The 20211-nt window shown below is 35.6% G+C and overlaps 1 protein-coding gene across 2 annotated transcripts in view; it reads right to left on the reverse strand.

Annotated features, from left to right (window-relative positions):
• Positions 1–20211, reverse strand: part of GABRA2 (gamma-aminobutyric acid type A receptor subunit alpha2) — a gene marked incomplete at both ends in the record, with an annotated part of 120040 nt that overhangs the window by 48601 nt on the left and 51228 nt on the right. For both annotated transcript variants that reach the window (XM_082838556.1, XM_082838555.1), the window contains 2 exons: positions 307–389; positions 2199–2419. In XM_082838556.1, the coding sequence (XP_082694682.1) occupies positions 307–389; positions 2199–2419 (304 nt within the window). The remainder of the gene's footprint in view (positions 1–306; positions 390–2198; positions 2420–20211) is intronic.

The following is a 20211-nucleotide window of genomic DNA, read 5'->3' on the forward strand; positions in this document are numbered from 1 at the left end:
TGACATAGTCCTGACCTTCAAGTAGCTCCCAGTCTACTTTTTCACATTGATAAAAACACAGGGTGTTCTTTATTAGCAGTAAAGCAAATGACAATTAAACACAATGATTAAGATATGATATTTGGGAGTACAGTAGGGCTAGCCAATTGATTACTTGAGGGAAATCAGTATGTTTTTTAGTTCTGCATCTCATTGGGCAAGTATTAAGCATCCCATCATATGAGAAGAAAGTATACAATTAAGTTGTGCTGCTGCCTAGCCCTGATTTTATTGACCCAAAACATGTACCTTCATCCCCATACTTACAGCTGCCAAATTTCAGAGGACATGAGTGGGCATCCATTGGAAAATCCTCCAAGTGCATTGGACACTCAGCTTGAACTGTAAGCCTAAAAGTCAAAATTCCACTCTTTGTTTACGTAAATTTGCAAGTCAAGATAAATCACTGCTTATTGTGGTCAACAGAATTAATGATGAGGTAGGACCCTCATTAGGGCATCTGATTAGGCTAATTCACATTTAAATATGCTTTTGTTCTTTCACATTTAGGCGATCCTTCAGAAGACATTTGCACCCACACAATCTGAGCTCAAGTAACAATATTTATTTAAAAATATACTTTAAGCATTTTGTACTATATGGTTAGTTAAGAAGAAGTTATGTACACATTTTTGAAGGTTATCTTCCCATTAACTTCAGTATTAACATTTGAAATCTTGAAGAAAAAAATGAAAAACAAACCTCTGTCATAAAAAGAATGCTATTTTCTCCCAACATTCCATCAATAACCATATAGCAAAATTGATATAGGAATTCAATAATGCCTCAGAGTAGCACCCTTCAAAATTATGTAAATTGTAAATGAATATCATATACTGTATATAGATACATATATATAAATAGAGACATAGTTACATATGTAGATATATCTCCTATAAATATCTTGTTGAGACTAGACTATTCAAATTACAGACACAGGTTATGAATGTTAAAGAAATATTTTTTTTGTATATACGTGATCACATTAAAGAGTAATCATAGCAAATTTGTTTTAAAGAAAATTATCTACTATTCCATTTCAGACAAAGGTAAATTATATAAAATAGGGAGTAAAGTGAACTTACAGAAGAATCTCTGACAATGAGCAAAACAAATGTAACCAACAATTTAATTATAGCTTATATACTTCCAAGAGAGTATTTAAGTAGAACCCTACATAATATTTTTCCAAACCCCAAATTTCCAATCATTGTCTTAATTCACAGGACTAATTAGCGTGTAAAATCAAGGGGGATACGGCATCTATATTGCAAGATTCAGAGAGAAGCAGAAAGAATAGCTAACTTCCATTTTAGGCAATGGTCATTTAGCAATGAGCACTTAAGAGTTTTCTTCTTTAAAGATCAAGACTGTATTATTGTCCCTTCTTAAATAACTTTCACAATTGAAATCCAACACTTAACATTTCATATGAAATAATACATCAAATGCTTCGAATACACATCTGTCTATATACAATGCTGATGAAAGTTATCTATGTTTTAAAGTCTTTATCAAACATTTACCTTTTAGATTATACACCATTTTATTAGATTTGTGATTGTTTTCTTTGTTACATAATATAAGTAACTTATTTTAAAAAGAGTAATTCATGAGAAGAGTTCAAATGGAACAGTGATTAGAGTCAACAACTGTATATTTCTTTCGATAATTTTTTAAGATTGAATCATCTGAACTTGATGTCATATGACATCTCTGAGGTTATAAAAGTATTTTTCTCCCTTCATAAGAAGGATTAAAATATTAAATTAAGTGAAACTTGCTTAAAAATCACTTAAAAATTTGATGGGATATTTCATGAGATATTAAAAATAAAATTATGTGTTGTATAAAGAAAAATTTAAATCATACTATTAAAGTTGTATGTAACTAAAATATAGTATGAAAAGTAAACTGCCAAAAAAAAATCAATTCTTAACAGCTAAGGCAATTTTTAAGCCTTAACACTCTAAGATGAGTGTCAAACTCATAACCTTTATTTTTTAAATATCAAAGCATTTATAAAGCATATTCTGGTTACCTCAATAATCTGTTATGAAAATGTTCAACTTGCTAATACTTGACAGCTAAGTTGGCTGGTTGGTTAATACACAGATTCCTCAGTATTTAATGGCAACATATCAAACTTGAACACATACCTCATTGTGTATAGCAGAGTCCCATCATCCTGGATTCGAAGAAGCTTGTTTGGCATTGTCATATTATGTGCTACTGATTTTTTCCCGTTGTGGAAGAAGGTATCTGGCGTCCAGATTTTGCTGGCCATTAAATTGTTAAGTCGAAGGATGTTCATAGGACCTTTAAATTTTAACCGTTCATCTTTCCATTTTTGTCGAAAGAAAACATCTATTGTATATTCCTGAAATATAAAATAGAATTATTTTGAAAATAATAAATGTTTTAGATACAAAGACACTATAAAATTTCAACAAAAATAATAATATTAATAGTTTAAAAAGAGAGAAAGCTATTTTGAGAAGTGAATTTTGAAAGATCATTCCTTTATCTTATCAATAAATGTTGCCACTTACAATGGGATAAAGCATGTGTATTTGCACAATTAGCTACATGTTATTATGAAAAGAAAATAATAAATTTACTTTCTCTGGTGTCTTTCAGTTGAACAAGGTCTTAGGCAAACTGCTTTACTACATTGTATAGTTTAGAACCACTCGGAAAGGGGGCATGCTTTGGCCGGGTCTGGGTGGATTGTCCCAAATCATTCATCTCAAGAATGAGTAAGGAGGCAAGCAGGCAGCCTGATTCTCAGTAGAAAAAAAAGAAGAAAGGAAAAGAAACAACTATTAAATACACACACTGTGGGATCTATATGACATCTCCTGTTGCCAAAGAAACTATAAAAAAAAAAATCTGATTGCTTTCTTAATCCTAAAAAAATGATGAGATGTCATACTGTTAACAAGAATGTATTGGGGAAGATGATTTCAATAAAGTTTACTTAATGAAATTGTAATAAAATACTTTGAAAAGGTATTAGAATACTTAAAATATGAATATTTTGCAAACAAACACCCTCAGGTTAAAATGTGCTTTTAAATATTCATACAGACCAGCTAGTGATCAATTCCCCTATTATCATCCTCCAATACGTTAAAAGTTGGTTTATTCAATCTCTCTGTCTCTCACCCTCTCTCACTCTTTTCTCGTTCCCCACCTCCCCTCTTTTTTCATTTTCTCTCTGTCTTTCTTAGGATAAGAGGATGTATACATTTTAGATGAGATGTACAATTCACAATTATGATCGATACTGACAATTCTTCAATATTAAAAATTTTGGTCAGTGTATGTTTGTGCAGACACTTCCATGATAAATAACTAAAATGTTCATTTATGCACCTGAGATTGGAAATTCAGAAACTGGCCTTTGTGCATAAAGCCATAGCCATCACATGTTTGAAAATAAACAACTTAGCAACTGGCAATTTCACTCAACTAAAATTATGTGTTTAAAAAAGGACATTAAAAAGGCCACATACTTATGACAATAACAAATCATTTATACAAACCTTACTCAAGTAAATGAAAGTAAATGATTCCCAGCGATCCCTCAAAAGTTGAATGGATGAAGATAACAAGAAATGGCCACAGGTAATGACATATGGACAGGAAGTAAAGAGTGGCTCTGGGCTCCTAACCCTTAGAAGAAAATATCATCATCTAATCCACCCTCACTCTCTGTGGTTTAGTCATTGTTTTTAAGTTCAATTCTATATAAGTGTAACTCAATTTTTAAAAAGAAGCTGGATTTAGAGATGAGTTTTTGCTATCTGACAAATTTTTATGCAAATGTTTCTTCCAACTGTGGTTCTCCCAAATCCAAGCCTGATGTGAACACATTGGACATTTGCTTGTTCAGGCACACTGAATATATTTTACAACTTTCTGTAAAACTTCAAATTCAATTTTTCCATTTCTATAAAATTATGAGATGTTTTATCTGTTTTCAAAAGCTCTTGCTATACGAGCAAATATTTCCTACAGATCCATCACATAGGGAATACTCAAGGTTTCCAAACAGTAAATTACAGATGAGCTCTTTTTAAAAAGTATTTTTAAGAATACCGTTTTTGAACCTTCGCAGTGTCCCAGGTATGCTCTGCCAACCTCTGCAGAGTGACCTATGCCTTTTTCTTCCCCTCTCCGCAACCAGGTACATTCATGTTATGCTCTGGGCAATTTTAGCAATCCGCATCCTCGCTATTCATCAGATAAAGCAAGTTCCCTACTTGCCTGGGCCAAGGACTGTACTCACAGCCATGCTCCCAGTCCCTTGAACATCTGGAAGAAACAGTCAGCTGTCTGTATCTTTACTACTCATAATACAGCTTTCTATTACTAAAGATCGTATACTGCAATTATACCTTTGTTCCTCTGCCTTCTGCTAGATCTGCTAGATCTTCTAGCAGATCTTCATAAAAGGCACTATGGCTTTCATTGTGCATTATTTTACTTTGTCTTCAGAGACATAAGAGAGTGTAAAGAATACTACAAACACTTTGTAACGATCACCAGCAAGAGTCACAAATATTATTGAAGCATTCTCTCTCCTGTGTATCCCTCCTCAATCACATTCCCCTACTCTATGAGGAAATAATCATCTTGAATTTGGTGTTTATCATTCCCATACATGGGCTTATGTATTTACTATATAAATGTACGTGTTCTGTGTCACATTTTTAACATTTCTATAAATGAGATCATACTGTGTATACTTTTCTGACAGATTTTTTTTAGTTACATTGTTGAGATTTATTCATAGCAATATATCTAGTACTTTGGTTCATTTTCATTTCTACCTAGCATTACCTTGTAAGAACGTTTTACAGTATTCCTCCTTTTCCCATGTTCTTTAATACTTTTTCTATTTCCTTTGTCACTATTGTAAGCAATACTGTTATGAACATTATCAAACAATGCTTTAAGGTGTAAGAGTTACTTTAGACCAGAGGTCGGCAAACTATTTCCATCAGGGGCCAGTTAGTAAGTGTTCTAGGCTTTGCTGGCCATACGGTCAGTATCACAACTATTCAGCTCTTCTATTGTAGTCTGACACAGACACAGATAACAATGACACAGATAACATTTCAATGAGTCAGAGTGGCTATACTGCAATAAATCTGTGTTTACAAGGAAAGGCGGTCAACAGGATTTTGCCCGTGGATCATGGTGTATCCATCACTGCTCTAGAGTAAATGGACAAGTGGGGATACAAAATTTATTATATGTGCAATCAATAACAAGATATTGTCAAAATGAAATTGTAAGAGGTGTATACATTACAATACATAACAAGATACTGTCAAATCTTCAAAAATAACAAGATATTGTCAAGTTGAAATCCTAAGAGATGTATACATTTATATCCCCACTAGGTTCTCTACAACTTGGTATAGACAGAATATTTCATTTTAACCATTATGGTTGGCGTGAAATGGTTCACAGTGCTGCCATTTGGCTTGTTCTATTAACTAGTAAAATTTAACACATTTTCATGCGTTTATTAAATGCTCTACTTTTTTATGGATTGTTTGCTCATGTCATTTACTCAGTTTCCTTTTAGGTTGTCCTTTTCTTATTGAGTTATAGAAATTCTTCATATTTTCTATATACAAATATTTTAGAAAAATACAGAACTCACTAAGAATTATAATAAAGATCATAAAGGTATACAAAAGATCATAAATATACCCCTGTATGTTTCTCTTAAACATGTCAAAGTTCTGCTTTTAACATTTAGGTCCTGGAATTACTGTGTATCATATGAGACACAGATCCAATTTTTTTTTTCAAATGGAAGACAACTTTCTGGTACCATTTATTGACTGGCTTATCATTCCCCACAGCTCAGCAATGGCATTTCTTTCATGTATCTAGTGCTTATATAGGCAGGGATCTGTTTCTGTTTATATTTCAGTCGAAGACATTTTATACTTCCTATTACGGCTTTTTTTTTCTTTATGTGGGAGATATTGTGAAGTGTGTTTTTATGATTCCAAATATATCGGTTTCTTTTACTTATATTTTTGTCACTGATGTTTAATTTTACTGCTTTATGATAAGAGATTATGCTCTGAAGATAGCAATAATTTTCAATGTACTTAAAATAGCTTAAGAAAAATTTTTGTTGAACCTGACCATTTCCATCTTTTAATGGTAAGACAATTCAGTCCATTTGCATTTAATGTGATTACTAATATATTGGATATGTCCCCAGGCTATATTGTTTTTAGCAGTGACAAAATGATGAGGATAGATGGGATAACTTATTTAGATGTTTCATGATTAACTGATTAAAATAAATAAGAACTCTAGAAAATTATGGAAGAGGAATCATAAAAGAACACAGATACATGCACACATACACAATGAGTAGAGGGAGAGAAAAGTATCAAACTAAGAGAAAAGAAATTTTAAAAAGTATATAGAGATTAACAGTGTCAAATAGTGGTGAAAGATCTTGAACGCTTAGTAGAAAAAAAGAGTTCAGAAACCAAAATGCAATGGGTTGAGGAGTGAACAGAGCATACAAGTGGGAAAAAGTAAAGTATAAGGTACTCTTTGCCACTCCTGATTTTGTAAAAGCCATTAAGGGAAATCAGAGTTTAACCAGTAAAATCTAGAGACTAACTTATACCATTTAGCTATTGCCGTGTTAAAAGACACCTAAAATGCAGTAGTTTAAAATAGCAACCATTTATTATTAGCTCATAAGACTGAAGGTCAGCTGATCTCACCTGGGCTCAGTTGATCTCAGCTGTTCTTGCTCATGCATCTGTGGGTTAGGCGGCCATTGGCTGATCTGAGCTGTTATTGTGTAGAGACACTGGGGCAACTCAGCTCTGCTCCAAGTGTCTCTCATCCTACTCCAGGGACCACTGGTCTACCCTGCGCTTACATTTCTCATGATGATGGCAGAAGTACAAAAGAACAACCCCCAATGCACAAGCCCATTTCAAGCCATTGCTTGTGTGATGTCTGTTAACAACCCATTGGCCAGAGAAAGTCACATAACTGAGTTGAGTGACAAATACTTTAGCAGGTCACCTCACTCTCAGTGGGAGGGCATTACGAAGTTAATGAAAAAACATGTTGATATTGAAAGGGGTGAAGAATGGGTGCCAGCATTGCAGCCTATCACACTAGCCCTCTGTGAGAGAAAAATAAAAGATTTTTGTGAATGAAATGAGATGTTTGAGAACATCTGAAACTTCATCATGTGACGCCAATGAAAGTTACATGGGTCTAATATCGGGGGGCAGGTTGGTTATAAGTTAGTAAGTATAACTGTAATCAACTGTATTGTACCTCAATTAAGTGTGGGCCCGTGAGCAGAAGCAAGATTATCAGCTTAGAGCAGTAGCTTACAAAGTGGGGTATGTACATCCATTTGGGTGTAGGAAGAAAATATTAGAATCTTTATGTTTATATAGAATTCTTATCTAAATATAAGAAGTAAATTAAGCTTTACTAATAATATATGGAATGATATTGGCACTCTCACTATGTCCATAAGTAGTAGATGATGGTCATGCATGAAAGGCATGCTATGGGAAGAGAAGAAGCCACAACAGGGAATGGTCAAGTGATGCTGAATTCATTTGCATTCAGTGTACTGTGATTTGTACTCAGGTAAATTTTCAAGTTATAATAACCAGTTTTGATTAAACTAACTCTAGTGAAAATAGCCAATTGGCTTAAAAATTATTGCTAAATGACACCATGGATCGAAGAAAACACTAATAATTACACAAGCACAAGTGAAAAATAAGAAAAGGGGATATCACTTCTATGCCTAATATGAGTTCTTCATTAGCCACATAAAGAATGATGAACTAATAAACTCTACAAAAAAATATGCAAAAGCAAATTCATAATTTTCAATAAGGCTACTTAAAATATGGGTTTATACCCACTACATTTAATGATGAGCTTCATCTGAAGCACATGTTGTGCCGTGAAATACTGGTTAATGATAGCATAAGGACTATAAATAGTAAGTTGTTTTGAAAGTAAGTTGTAAATAGTAAGTTGTTTTGAAAACCAAATATCCAGAACATGAAGATGAACAGCTAAACTTGGTAGATGGGTTTTTTAAAAATTGGCATGATGGTTCAGTAATCCGTAGCCAATGATGCACTTCTTAAATTTGCATATCTTTTTCATCCATGGCAATTATTAAGACAAGTATTAAAATAATATAAATTTAGAATCAGACTTTTTTTTTTTTTTTTTGCGGTACGCGGGCCTCTCACTGTTGTGGCCTCTCCCGTTGCGGAGTACAGGCTCCGGACGCACAGGCTCAGCGGCCATGGCTCACGGACCCAGCCGCTCCGCGGTAGAATCAGACTTTTGATTGCTATATTATAAAATATTAAAGAAACATATTTAGAAATAATAAAGCACAATTTAAACATATTAAATGCTAAAATATTCTCAGGAATAGAAATCTTAAGTATGAGGAAAAATAAATCTTTTTAAATAATGACACAATAATTATTCCTGAAAATAATATGTATTTTAACTTTATCTCATTCTAATTTCTGCTTTTGTGCTTCTCAGAATACCTCAATATATTAGTACAAAAGCATATAGATACAGACATATAGATACATAAACAAGTAAATACAGCTGATTCACTAGTTTTTATGGTTTTGCTTTCAAGATTAAAATAACAGGGAAAGGAGACATTTCAATCAAATAATATTCATGTCATATCCACTAAGTTACTACAGGATTTCCAGACAGATTATTTGCATGTGATTCTTTTAAATGCATATATAACACACATTCTCAGTACTTGAAAAGAATATTTTTGAAAGGTTTCTTAAAATAAAACTCAAGTCTGTCATGAGTATATACTAATATAGTAATTATTTGATTTGTGTGTTACAAGAAAATTGCCAGAAAGTACAAAACAATGCAACTTCTTCATACAAATAAGACCTAGTCCCTTGAACCAAGGTTCTAAAAGAAATAAATAATACCAAGATCAATTACAAAATCGCTCAGAGAATACACAAACAACTAAGGAGCACAATTAGAAAGAAACAAAAAAAATTCATAAGGACCTATCAGCATGCAGCTATCCTCTGGCCTGTGTATAGGACACATGAGGCTGTTAACTGAGACTGAAAAGTTGAAGAATCTGTACACTTCAAGATTTGAAAAACTCTTTATGGGAAATTTAATCCAACTTCTTCTTATAGATGGGATTATAGATAAATGTAGTGACTGCCCTGTTTCCAAGCTTGTAAGGGGCAGAACCCAGACAAGGATGTGATTTCCAGCCTAATGTCTTTACTACCACTGTTATTTCCATGAAATGTATTGCTAACAGGGAAGTCACTCTCTATTGCACAGTTTATTGAATAAACATGATTTCAAGGACACATTAATTTAGTGAAGACAGCATATTTTTTTAGTGCCTGGCTACATTAATTATAAGTCAGTGCTTGTAGCCAATTTCTGAAGAATTAGATCTACTCACTAAAACATAACCAAATTGCAGGACTGCTCTTGGAGTGATTTCTCATTTACTTTGATTTACTGAGTGTATTTTTTTTTAATTTTTAATTTAATTTAATTTAATTTTGGCTGTGCCGTGCGGCCTGTGGGATCTTAGTTCCCCAACCAGGGATTGAACCAGAGCCCTCAGCAGTGAAAGCACAGAGCCCTCACCACTGGACTGCCAGGGAATTCCCTCCTGAGTGTATTTTAAAGTACCAGAATTTATTTCATTATACCCTTTTGCTATTAAAGGTTAGTCTCCTCTGAGTAAGTTCCTATCAGTGTGTTTCTTCAATAACGAAGAAAAATGTGGTTTATGAAGCATGTATGTAGCAACTGAAGAAATAACACCCTGAGACTATACAAGAATGGGTAAGATCTAACACTTTCAGTTGGTACTCAAAGGGGTGTGAACCAGGAATTTAGCCCAGTATTAGCATTGCAAAAATTGCAAAAAATGAAAAGCTTAAGAACAGATCAGCAAAAAAAAAAAAAAAAAAAAAAAAAAAAGAACAGATCAGCAGTGTCAGTAAACCCAATTAGTGCAGTTCATAAAATCTTATTATGCAAAGACGCTCACACAGACTGCAGACCACCACAGCTACTGCATGTTCCTGACTATTGTGCAGGCGAGATGCCTGGGCTTTCTCTTTGGAACTAGATGCCTGGCAGGTTTACAAACAATTTAGAAACTGATACTAAAGGTTCAGATTCTAACAGTAAATTATTAAAATATATCTAATCAAAATACTTAAGAAGATTAATAGAATATGTTAATTGCAATTCACTTTGATACAATTTATTATTTAAAATTCATAATAACCTTATTAAATATAGAGAACTATTCCCATTTCACATATTCATTAAAAAAAAAGAGGGCTTCCCTGGTTGCGCAGTGGTTGAGGGTCCGCCTGCCGATGCAGGGGATACGGGTTCGTGCCCCGGTCCGGGAAGATCCCACATGCCGCGAAGCAGCTGGGCCCGTGAGCCATGGCCGCTGAGCCTGTGCGTCCGGAGCCTGTGCTCCGCAGCGGGAGAGGCCGCAGCAGTGAGAGGCCCGCGTACCGCAAAAAAAAATAAAAGAGAGAAAGCCAAAATTTGAACTCAAACGTTATGTTTCCCAACATCATGTTCTTTCACTGTACCATATGTAAAAACAATCCTTGGAGGTGGGACATTAAAGGGAAATTTCCTTCTTTATAGACTAAAAAATAGACACTACTCATGTATTATGGAAAGTTGCAGGCTGAGACTGAAGTTTTGGAATCTCTGTCAAAGTCTTCTTTCCACATTTAAAACTGACTCAAACACAAGATTGAAGGATAACAGCAATAATAATAAGTTGAGTAATGTGAAATAGATGTTAAGTACATTCAATCTTAAGTCAGATAGAATAGGGTACTGGACCTTTAGCAGGTCACTTAATCTCTCTTTATTTCAGCTGACATATCTGTAAAATGGTGATAATTATACAACTTACTTCCTTTAAGGATGAAGTGGTATAATACATGTAAAGTTCTTAGAAACAATCTGGACATCAAAGAAGGTAGCCTGGTATGAATCACCCTCAAAGTGTCCTTCTCCCCCCATTCCCCATACTCAAGAAGGTAGCCTGGCAAGAGAGGGACACCCAGAAGCAAAAGGGCACAAAGTAAAGTGCCAGGGGCAGGAGCTAAGTAGGATGCCACAAGAGGTCCATGAAAGAATAAGCCAGCTGTGCGTCTGGTGTTTTGGATAATAAAGTGGTCTTTGAGAAGAAATCACAAGTGTGCCCCATGAGAGGTCCTGTATTTATCTACCGGCCATTCAAATGTCATTGATTGCCAGGAGAGAACCACCAACAGAATAAGCTAAGTAAAAAGGAATTTCCCCCCCTTTTTATAATCTCCCTTTTTCTTGCTTCAACTCTGGAAGACCCAGAAAGAGGAGAAGAAGCGTAGATCATGGCCTCTCACCAACTGTGCACCCCTTACCTGTGACCACGGCTAAGAAAAGGAGAGAAGCTCTAAATGGCATACGAGATTGAAGTTAAAATTGGACTGGACTGGGCTCTTTGATGTGTGAAAGTGAACAGAAAGCTGCAAGATGCACCCCAGATATTGCCATGATATGGCAAAAGAAGATCCAAAGAGTGAAGTGCTGCTGAGTTTGATCAGTTGAATTTCTAAAGCCTTGGAATGAAGCCCAAATGCTTTCTCACAGCCTCCAAAGCCCTGCAATGACCCCTCCCTCCCTTACTTCTCTAGTCTCATGCTTAGCAATTCTCCATGTATGTTGCCTATAGCAATAGTGATACTGCAGGGCCTCTGACGTGTCATGCTTCACCTTACTACCCAAACTCATTGATCTCCCTTGCAGTCTCTCTTCCCTGTCAACCCCTACATTTGGCAACTTTTACTCCACATTGAGAACAAGTACAAAGACCACCTTCTTCAATGTATCAACAGTATCTAGCTGCCCAGAACATAGGAAAGAAGCAATAATTAGTCCATGAATAAACAAATGAGAGGAGCCACTGGAAATTAAATATAGTAACAAGGATTCTGGGCCATAACAGCTCAAATGGTGCACAAGGAGAAAGGCATCAGCAGAGGCAGACGGTAGAAAAGCTCTCAGATATCTTATCTCAGTCCCCTGCATGCAATACCCTAATCCTAAAATTCACAAGTGTGAAGTGTGTATGTTTATGTGTGTGTGCATCTGTGTAACTATATTAAACTAATCACAGTAGGCTTTTCTTTTATATGATATTTACTTTTTAAAATATATTGACACATATAAAAAAGTCAGGCTATAATAAGATCTATGGTAACAGAAATCTATGTTTTAGGTTTTATTTGGAGATGCTTTTATGGTGTTTTGGGGCATTTGGCTACAATGCCGTTCATGAGCTGATTCTAAGTTATTTTCTAGCTTCATCTCCCCCAAAATCTCTAAGAGTATTCTGGGCTGCAGTCACACTGAACTTTTGCATTTTACTAAATTCAACAAGCTCTTTCACTTTGTGCTAAAACACTTTTCCCATTACATAGCTAGCCAGTCCTTGTTTGTCCTCCACTATCTTCTTTTCCTAGAAACCTTCTCAGATATAGATATTCTCTACCCACATCTCCTCTGCCACCATATTAATCCATAAATACTTCAATAAAAACATGACCACACTGTTTTAAAGTGGATTTTTTTTTATCTTAGCTGTTCCCCACTACACTGTGAAAAACAAGAGGGCAGCAACTGGGTTATACTTAAGTATTTCAGCTCCCAACACTGTGACAGACAGAGTACGTACTTAGCAAATCTGGTTGAAAAGAACAAACACAACGCATGCCTTCTAGTAGCTCAGACGGCAGTAAAGAAGCAAAACACGTTCAGATTTTTATAATCTAGTGTGCAAAGTCATAAAAACATGTGGTGGAGCACAGGTACAAGAAGGACTGACTCTACTTGGAGTAGCCTAGAAAAAGATCAGGGAAGATGAAATGGAGCTTGGCTTTGAATAAATGAAAGCTCTCCAGTTGGCCAAGGAGGAGGGTAGGCATAACAAGAACAGGGAAAAACATCTGCAAGGCCAGAGAGTTGTTAAAGATAATGGCAGCTTCCCAGAACAGTGAGAAGTTCAACGCAATCTTTAAAAATAAAAGCCTGTCTGATAGTTATAATGCCTTGCAGCTACTGCCCCCCGCCTTGCCTTCTCTCCCCGACCACGCTGCTTAAAAATGTTGCCTCCACTCTTTCTCCATTTCCTCACCTCCCACATGCCTCAGCCCACTGCAATCTGGTTGCTTTTACCACGATCAACAAATATCTCCTTGTTCTAATCTAATGACACATTTAAATCCTTTTCTTGGCTTTACCATAATATATGACACCGTTGTTTTCTCCCTACTTTTGTAATGCTCTCCTGCGTTGGCACTAAAACCAGTCTCCTGGTGTTGTAGTTAACTCTCGGGAAAATGCTCATCATGGGACCTGAGACCTCCTGTGTCTGACAATAATCTACACGTAATGGTATCTCCTGGAGAATGTATGGGAGTAACACCGGTGGTTGGTTTCTATTATTCCTCCTCAAGACATACAAGTTCTGCATAGTTTTCCCCAAAAGATGGTCCCATCCTTGTAACCTGGGGAAAGAACTTGCAACTTCTGCAATTTTTATTTTAAAAATCACTTCATGTTCAGAAATCCTAGCTGTTTTTTATTTAGTTTTTACAAAAGAATGGAGGAGTGGTAAGGAATGCCCTCCCCTGAGGCAGCCAAGTGAGCTATGACTAGATATATGTAATTCCTACAAGCCTCCCTCCTGCAGAAAGGTAATGGATAGAGTCAAACTAGTTCAACTACCTTTATCTGCACTCTTTTATGAAACTATTACCCCACTCCCTGGGTAAGATTTCACTGTGGGCAAAACCTATGGGTTCATCCCATTACTAAATGAATCATACTTCCTTCAGGATACAGAATCCTACCTGGACAGAGGGCCATAAATTATACAGACACCTGACTACTGAACATTGTTGCATCTGATAAAGAGGGAAAGGCAGTGGTCTCTGATGTTTGTTCTTAAGGATCAGAGCACAGTCTAGTCAGAGAAGGGAATGCACCTCCATTTGGACAGACATCCATGGTTGCTCCTTCTCAGATTCCTCTGCAATCTTTTTTATCCTCTTGTAGTCTAGAGCTTCTGTCAGGGTATGATTACCATCTCATCCTAATCTCTCTCCTTGCACAAGTTCATGTATGCCTTCAACTACCATCAGATGGCTCCCAAGCCATCTGCACTCTAAGTTCTCTTGAGCTCCAGGTCTATTCCTGCTACCTAGACATCTCCAATTAAATTTCTCACAAAGACCCCAACTCAATACATCCAAAATGTAAATACTCATCCCCTAGACACCAAAACAAAAGCAAACAAAACTTTTCTTCCTGTGTTCCATATCCCAGTGAATGGTACCACCATCCACCCAATGCCCCCAAGCCTTCATCCTATACATCTCCTTCAACCTCTACTTCCAACAGATCACAAAGGCTTATCATTTCTGTCACATCTCTTAAATCTTTTCAGTTCTTTCTTTCAGGGTAGTAGTCCCTCTACCCTGACCCAGTCTACAATCATTTCTTGGCTGGCATATATCAGCTTTCAAACAATTTTTTCCTTTCCTTGTCCTCTAATATAAATTATTGGATTGCAGAAAATCTGACTCTTCACATTCCTTCTGTATTACCCCAGTCCTCCACCCATCCTATGATGGTTTTTGGCTGCCCTCAGCATAAAGTCAAATACCTCAACCCTGTTAAAAGGCAGACTGTCATGCCCCACAACAAGCAATTATGATTCCACAGATCGTAGAAGGAACCTAGAAAACCACTTTTTAAATAAATACTCCAACTGATCCCAACACAAGTGTCTATGATTCTCATTTTGAGGAACATTATTAAAAATTCTAGGAGGGTGCTGAAAAATATTGGTTGAATATTAGCTAAGTCTAATTCCTATCCTTCCAAAATATCAATAACTGTCCAGTAATCAACTTCTACATTCTGACTTGAAAGTGAGGAAACATTAACAGATGGCAACTTCTGATAAGTGTTGACAGCTTAAACCCAGTGTTAATTTTCGGCCAAATATCAAGATCTAATAATTCTCTAAAGCTTTCTATGATGTTAACTACTGAACTACATAATATCCCAATAGCTTCTGGGGTTTCTAAGAGTTAATGCACTCTGTGTTTTCATAAGATAGACAAGTACTAACTAAGGGGATTGATATGATCAATAAACCAAGGTCACCACTTACCTGGCTGCCTGTTTCTTAATAGCCTAATGGTAAACTCTAGATCAGAAATCTTGAGATGACTTCAAAGTGTTCATCATTCAGGATCTAACCCTAACACTTAGCAGTGCAAGAGGTAACCATTTGGGCTGAGTTCTTAGTCTAGGTTTCAGTGCAATAGTTGGTGGCTATACCACTTATATCTGAAGAATATGCTCACACAGTGAAAATGCTTACTAGAATGGGAAAAGACCCCCTATATAGACCAAATAAAAAAGTAAAAAATACACACAGAAGAGCTATAAATTGCTTAAATGTGTAGTCAGCTACTACCAACTTTGTCAATTAGCTGCTAGTACATCCCCAAGTTTACCTTCTTACTCATGAATTTTTTTAAATCTTGAAATTAAAAAAAAAAAACTGTACTTAATTGCTTAAAAAAATTTTTAAAAAAACTGTACTTAATTTGGCTGTAATTACAATCTTTAATTATAATTTAGATCTGCAACTTTCTTTGGACAATTACACTAGATAATGATTCTGAGACAGCAGTGTGTGTGTGTGTGTGTGTGTGTGTGTGTGTGTGTGTGTGTGTTTGCTCTTTTGCTTCTTAATTCTTTTTGCTAGGCTGCTTTTTCCTCTCAGGCTAATGTCATAGTAAATCTACATCACTGACCTGCACAGGAGGACTTAGGAGTTTAAGTCTTTCTACTGAGTATGCACACTGCATAGAAATAAGGGTATTAGCTAAGCTACCAAAAGTGAAATTAAATTTATTCTTTACTGTTTTCCCATTAACGAATTTCTTCTGTAAGACATGAATTAGATATCTTCATATCCACTTTTATGTATAGGTAATAATAATGTGGGTATCTTGTACCTCTGTGTCATACTAAATTTCTTTCTCTTTCGAGTCGCACATATAAGTTTCATTTCTTGACCTGGCCATCCATACTAACATATATCAAACTCGTCCTCATCATTTGTTTTGCTTTCCAACAAAAGTAATATCAAGATTGAAAATCACTCCATGTGAGCACCGTGAGGTCCAAGTCATTTCTCTTCACAAAATGTATACATGTTTTTAAATTGAGCTCTGTCTTCCCTGATATATTTATAATATGAGTAAGTGTGTGTGTTTGTGTGTGCCTGTGTTACATGTGTATATGAATTACTCAGCTTTCATTTTCTCCTCTAGATTTGGACACATATCAAACAGCAGCTGTTGCATGGTCAAACTACCTCTTGACTCTCCCTCAAAATCCTCCTCATATCACACATTATTATGTATACCTATTATTAGTGAATTGCCTCTCAGCTCCAAGTCCACCCTCCTTTCCCCTTCTTTGTGACACAGGAGAAGGGCTCTGTAAACAGTGCTCCTTCACCAGTTCACACAATATTAGGCTTTGCCATTAGAAGGTGCTGGAGGGATACTGCCATGTCATAGCAAGGGAAGAGGGCTTTTCCTTCTGGTTCTCTTCCTGGTTCAGGCGCACTGTCATCCTCTGACACAGCTTCAAAGGACTGCCGAGCTGTGAGTTGTCAGCCAGCAGGCAGGCTATTCCTCTGACCAGCTTCAGCATGTACCCTCATATGTTTCTTCACCAGCAGGAGGTGCATACTCCTCTAACCACAAAGTCCTCTCCAGTGAGCTCTAAGTCTTGGCCTTAGGGGAAGGACTCCTTTACAAGTCCTGAGTTCCTTCCTTGTTCATGATGCTTCACCCCAGAAGCAGATGCTGCCCCTGCATCTGCTAAATCTATATTGCTTAGAGTCTTCTTTTACATTTTTATTTAACCATCTTGTACTAATCTATAATTCATTCTATGAGATTTTCCCTGTTCTGATTACCGTTATGGATCCTTTCCTCTAACTGGACTCTGATGATAGAGTAAGTAACCCAGTTAGTGGTCTTGCAACTAATTAGACTCCCCCCAACCCAACTATTGGTAAGACTGAGTAAACAAGGTGCATAAAGATGGAAACAAAGTAGAAAATTTGACATGACCAAAGAGAATTCTATAGGACTATGTTAGGCTAGGTGATTCAAAGAAAATGTGTATTAGGAAAAAACGTCTAGGACCTTCAAGCATCTCAAGAGCCTAAGAGATGTTAAATATGTATTTCATTTTAGGGAATTTCTCAATATACAATTGTATGTGCTCACATACATACACACACATAATCCAAAATACATAAAGAAAACTAAAAAAATAAAAATAAGTGATTTTTTAATATTTAAATGTTGCCAAACACAATTCTACTCAACTTAATTCAACCTATATGGTTTGGAATATGGCTGCATTTTCATATTTAATATAATGTGTGGTAGTGTCCCCCAAAATAAGAAAGCCTAACTTGAGCCTGTTAAAATTTCTTTAAATTCTTGGGCTAAAGTCACTGAAGACACCAACATTCTGAATTCAGTTCACAGATGAGTTTAAATTTGCTCTATTGCCAACGACTATACGCCTAACATGAGCTCCCGCCTTTTTATTTTTATATATTTATTTTTGCATATAGCTTATTAATATTTATTTCAAATTTATTTCAAAATGACAGCAGCAGACAGGACACACAACTGCTAGACATATTATTGCCTGATCGTGACTGCTTCACTCAGACACGGTCCTGTCCCAGTTCTGGGACTTGTTGTCCTTAACCTTGAGTGTTCAGCTTCACACATCAGCATTCCCTGCTCTGGGCTGCAACTTGACATCCGTGGATTCCTTATGCTTAGCTTTAATTCTTGCAGGAGAATTATAATGCTTTTTCACATTTTCTTATTTGATTTTTCCCAGAATTTAGGATTTGTAAAAATATATAAATTTCCTATCAAATGCCTGGAAGAAATTCCTACATGGAAACACTAACTAAACGATCACAGTTTCTTTTTATTTTCCTTTTTTTTAAAAAAAAATTCAGCTTTATTGAAGTATAATTGACGAAAAAAATTTTAAGGTATTTGAAGCAATCATAGTGGTGATTTGATATACATAGTGAAAGGATTCCCTCTGTCTAGTTAATTAACATATCCATCGCCTCATATCTATTTATTTATTATTTGTTTTTGGCAAGAACATTTAAGTTCTACTCTCTTAGTGAATTTCAATTATACAATACAGGGTTATCAACTATAGTCACCATGCCTTACATTAGATCCTCAGACCTTATTCATCTTGTAGCTGAAAGTTTATACCCTTTCACCGACCTTTCCCTATTTTCCCCACCCTTCAGCAGCTGGCAACCACTTACCTAACATCTCTTTATGACTTTTTTATTCCACATGTCAGTGATACAATGCAATATTTGCCTGGTTTATTCACTTAACATAATACCCTTGAGGTCCATCCATGTTGTCAAAAATGCTGGGATTTCACTCTTTCTCATGTGATATATATATCACATCATATTTCCATATCTTGGCATTGTGGAAAATGGTGAATAAAAAAAGGAGTGCAGGGAATTCCCTGGCTGTCCAGTGGTTAGGACTCGGTGCTTTCACTTCGGGGGTCCAGGTTCAATCTCTTGTGTGGGGGAACTAAAGATCCCACAAGCTATGCAGCACAGCCAAAAAAAAAAAAAAACCAGTAGTGCAGATTTCTCTTGGGGATCCTATTTTCATTTTGAATATACATACCAGAAGTGGATTACTGAATAATATGATAGTTCTATTTTTAATTTTTTGAGAAACCTCCATACTGTTTTCTATACTGATTACACCAATTTACATGGCTGCTAACTGCACAAAGGTCCCCTTTTCTCCACATCATTGACAACATTTATCTCTTGCCTTTTTTAAAACTATTTTTATTGAGGCGTAGTTGATGTACAATATTGTATGTTTCAGGTATACAACATATTGATTCACAGTTTTAAAGGTATACTCCATTTATAGTTATTATAAAATATTGGCTATAATCCCTGTGATGTGCTCTACAATATATCCTTGTAGTTTATTTTACACATAGTAGTTTGTACTTCTTAATCTTGTACCCCTATCTTGCCCCTCCTCCCTTCCCTCTCCCCACCAGTAACCACTAGTTTGTTCGCTCTATCTCTGAGTCTGTTTCTTTTTTGTTATATTCACTAGTTTATTTTATTTTCTAGATTTCACATATAAGTGGATAAGTGATATCATACGGAATATCTTGTCTTTTTGTTGATAGCCATTCTAACAGGTGTGAGGAGAGATCTCATTGTGATTTTGATTTACTTTTCTGTTATGATTATTGATGTTGAGTATATTTTCATGTACCTCTTGGTCATCTGTATGTTTTCTTTCAAGAAATGTCTAGTCAGTTTTTATTCCTTATTTAAATTGGATTGTGGTTTTTGTTTTTGTTTTTAATATTGAGTTGTACCAGTTCTTTATATATTTTGGTTGCTATCCCCTTATCAGATACATAATTTGCAAATATTTTTTTCCCATTCTGTAGATTGCCTTTTCATTTTATTGATGGTTTTTTGCTGTGCAGAAGCTTTCAGTTTGATATAGTCAGTCCTACTGGTTTATTTTTGCTTTTGGTGTCAAATTTTAAAAAATCATCACCAAGACCAATGTCAAAGAGCTTACTCCCTATATTTTCTTCTATGAGTTTTATGGTTTCAAGTGTTACATTCAAGTCTTTAATCCATTTTGAGTTGAAGCTACCAGCTTTCTAAATTTTTCAGTGATCCCAAAGAATGGTCAGAACAAAGAAGAGGAGGATTATTTTAATCCATTATCACCAGTGGAAAAAAGTCTCTTCATATATTTTGCCAAAAATATAACTGTTTGTCTAAAACCCTCAAATAACAAACAATTGCATGTCTAGAAAAAGCATATATGAAGATTTGTTTACTTCTGATTT

This window comes from Leucopleurus acutus, assembly GCF_964270905.1.
Source record: "Leucopleurus acutus genome assembly, chromosome: 4".
Taxonomy (NCBI): domain Eukaryota; kingdom Metazoa; phylum Chordata; class Mammalia; order Artiodactyla; family Delphinidae; genus Leucopleurus; species Leucopleurus acutus.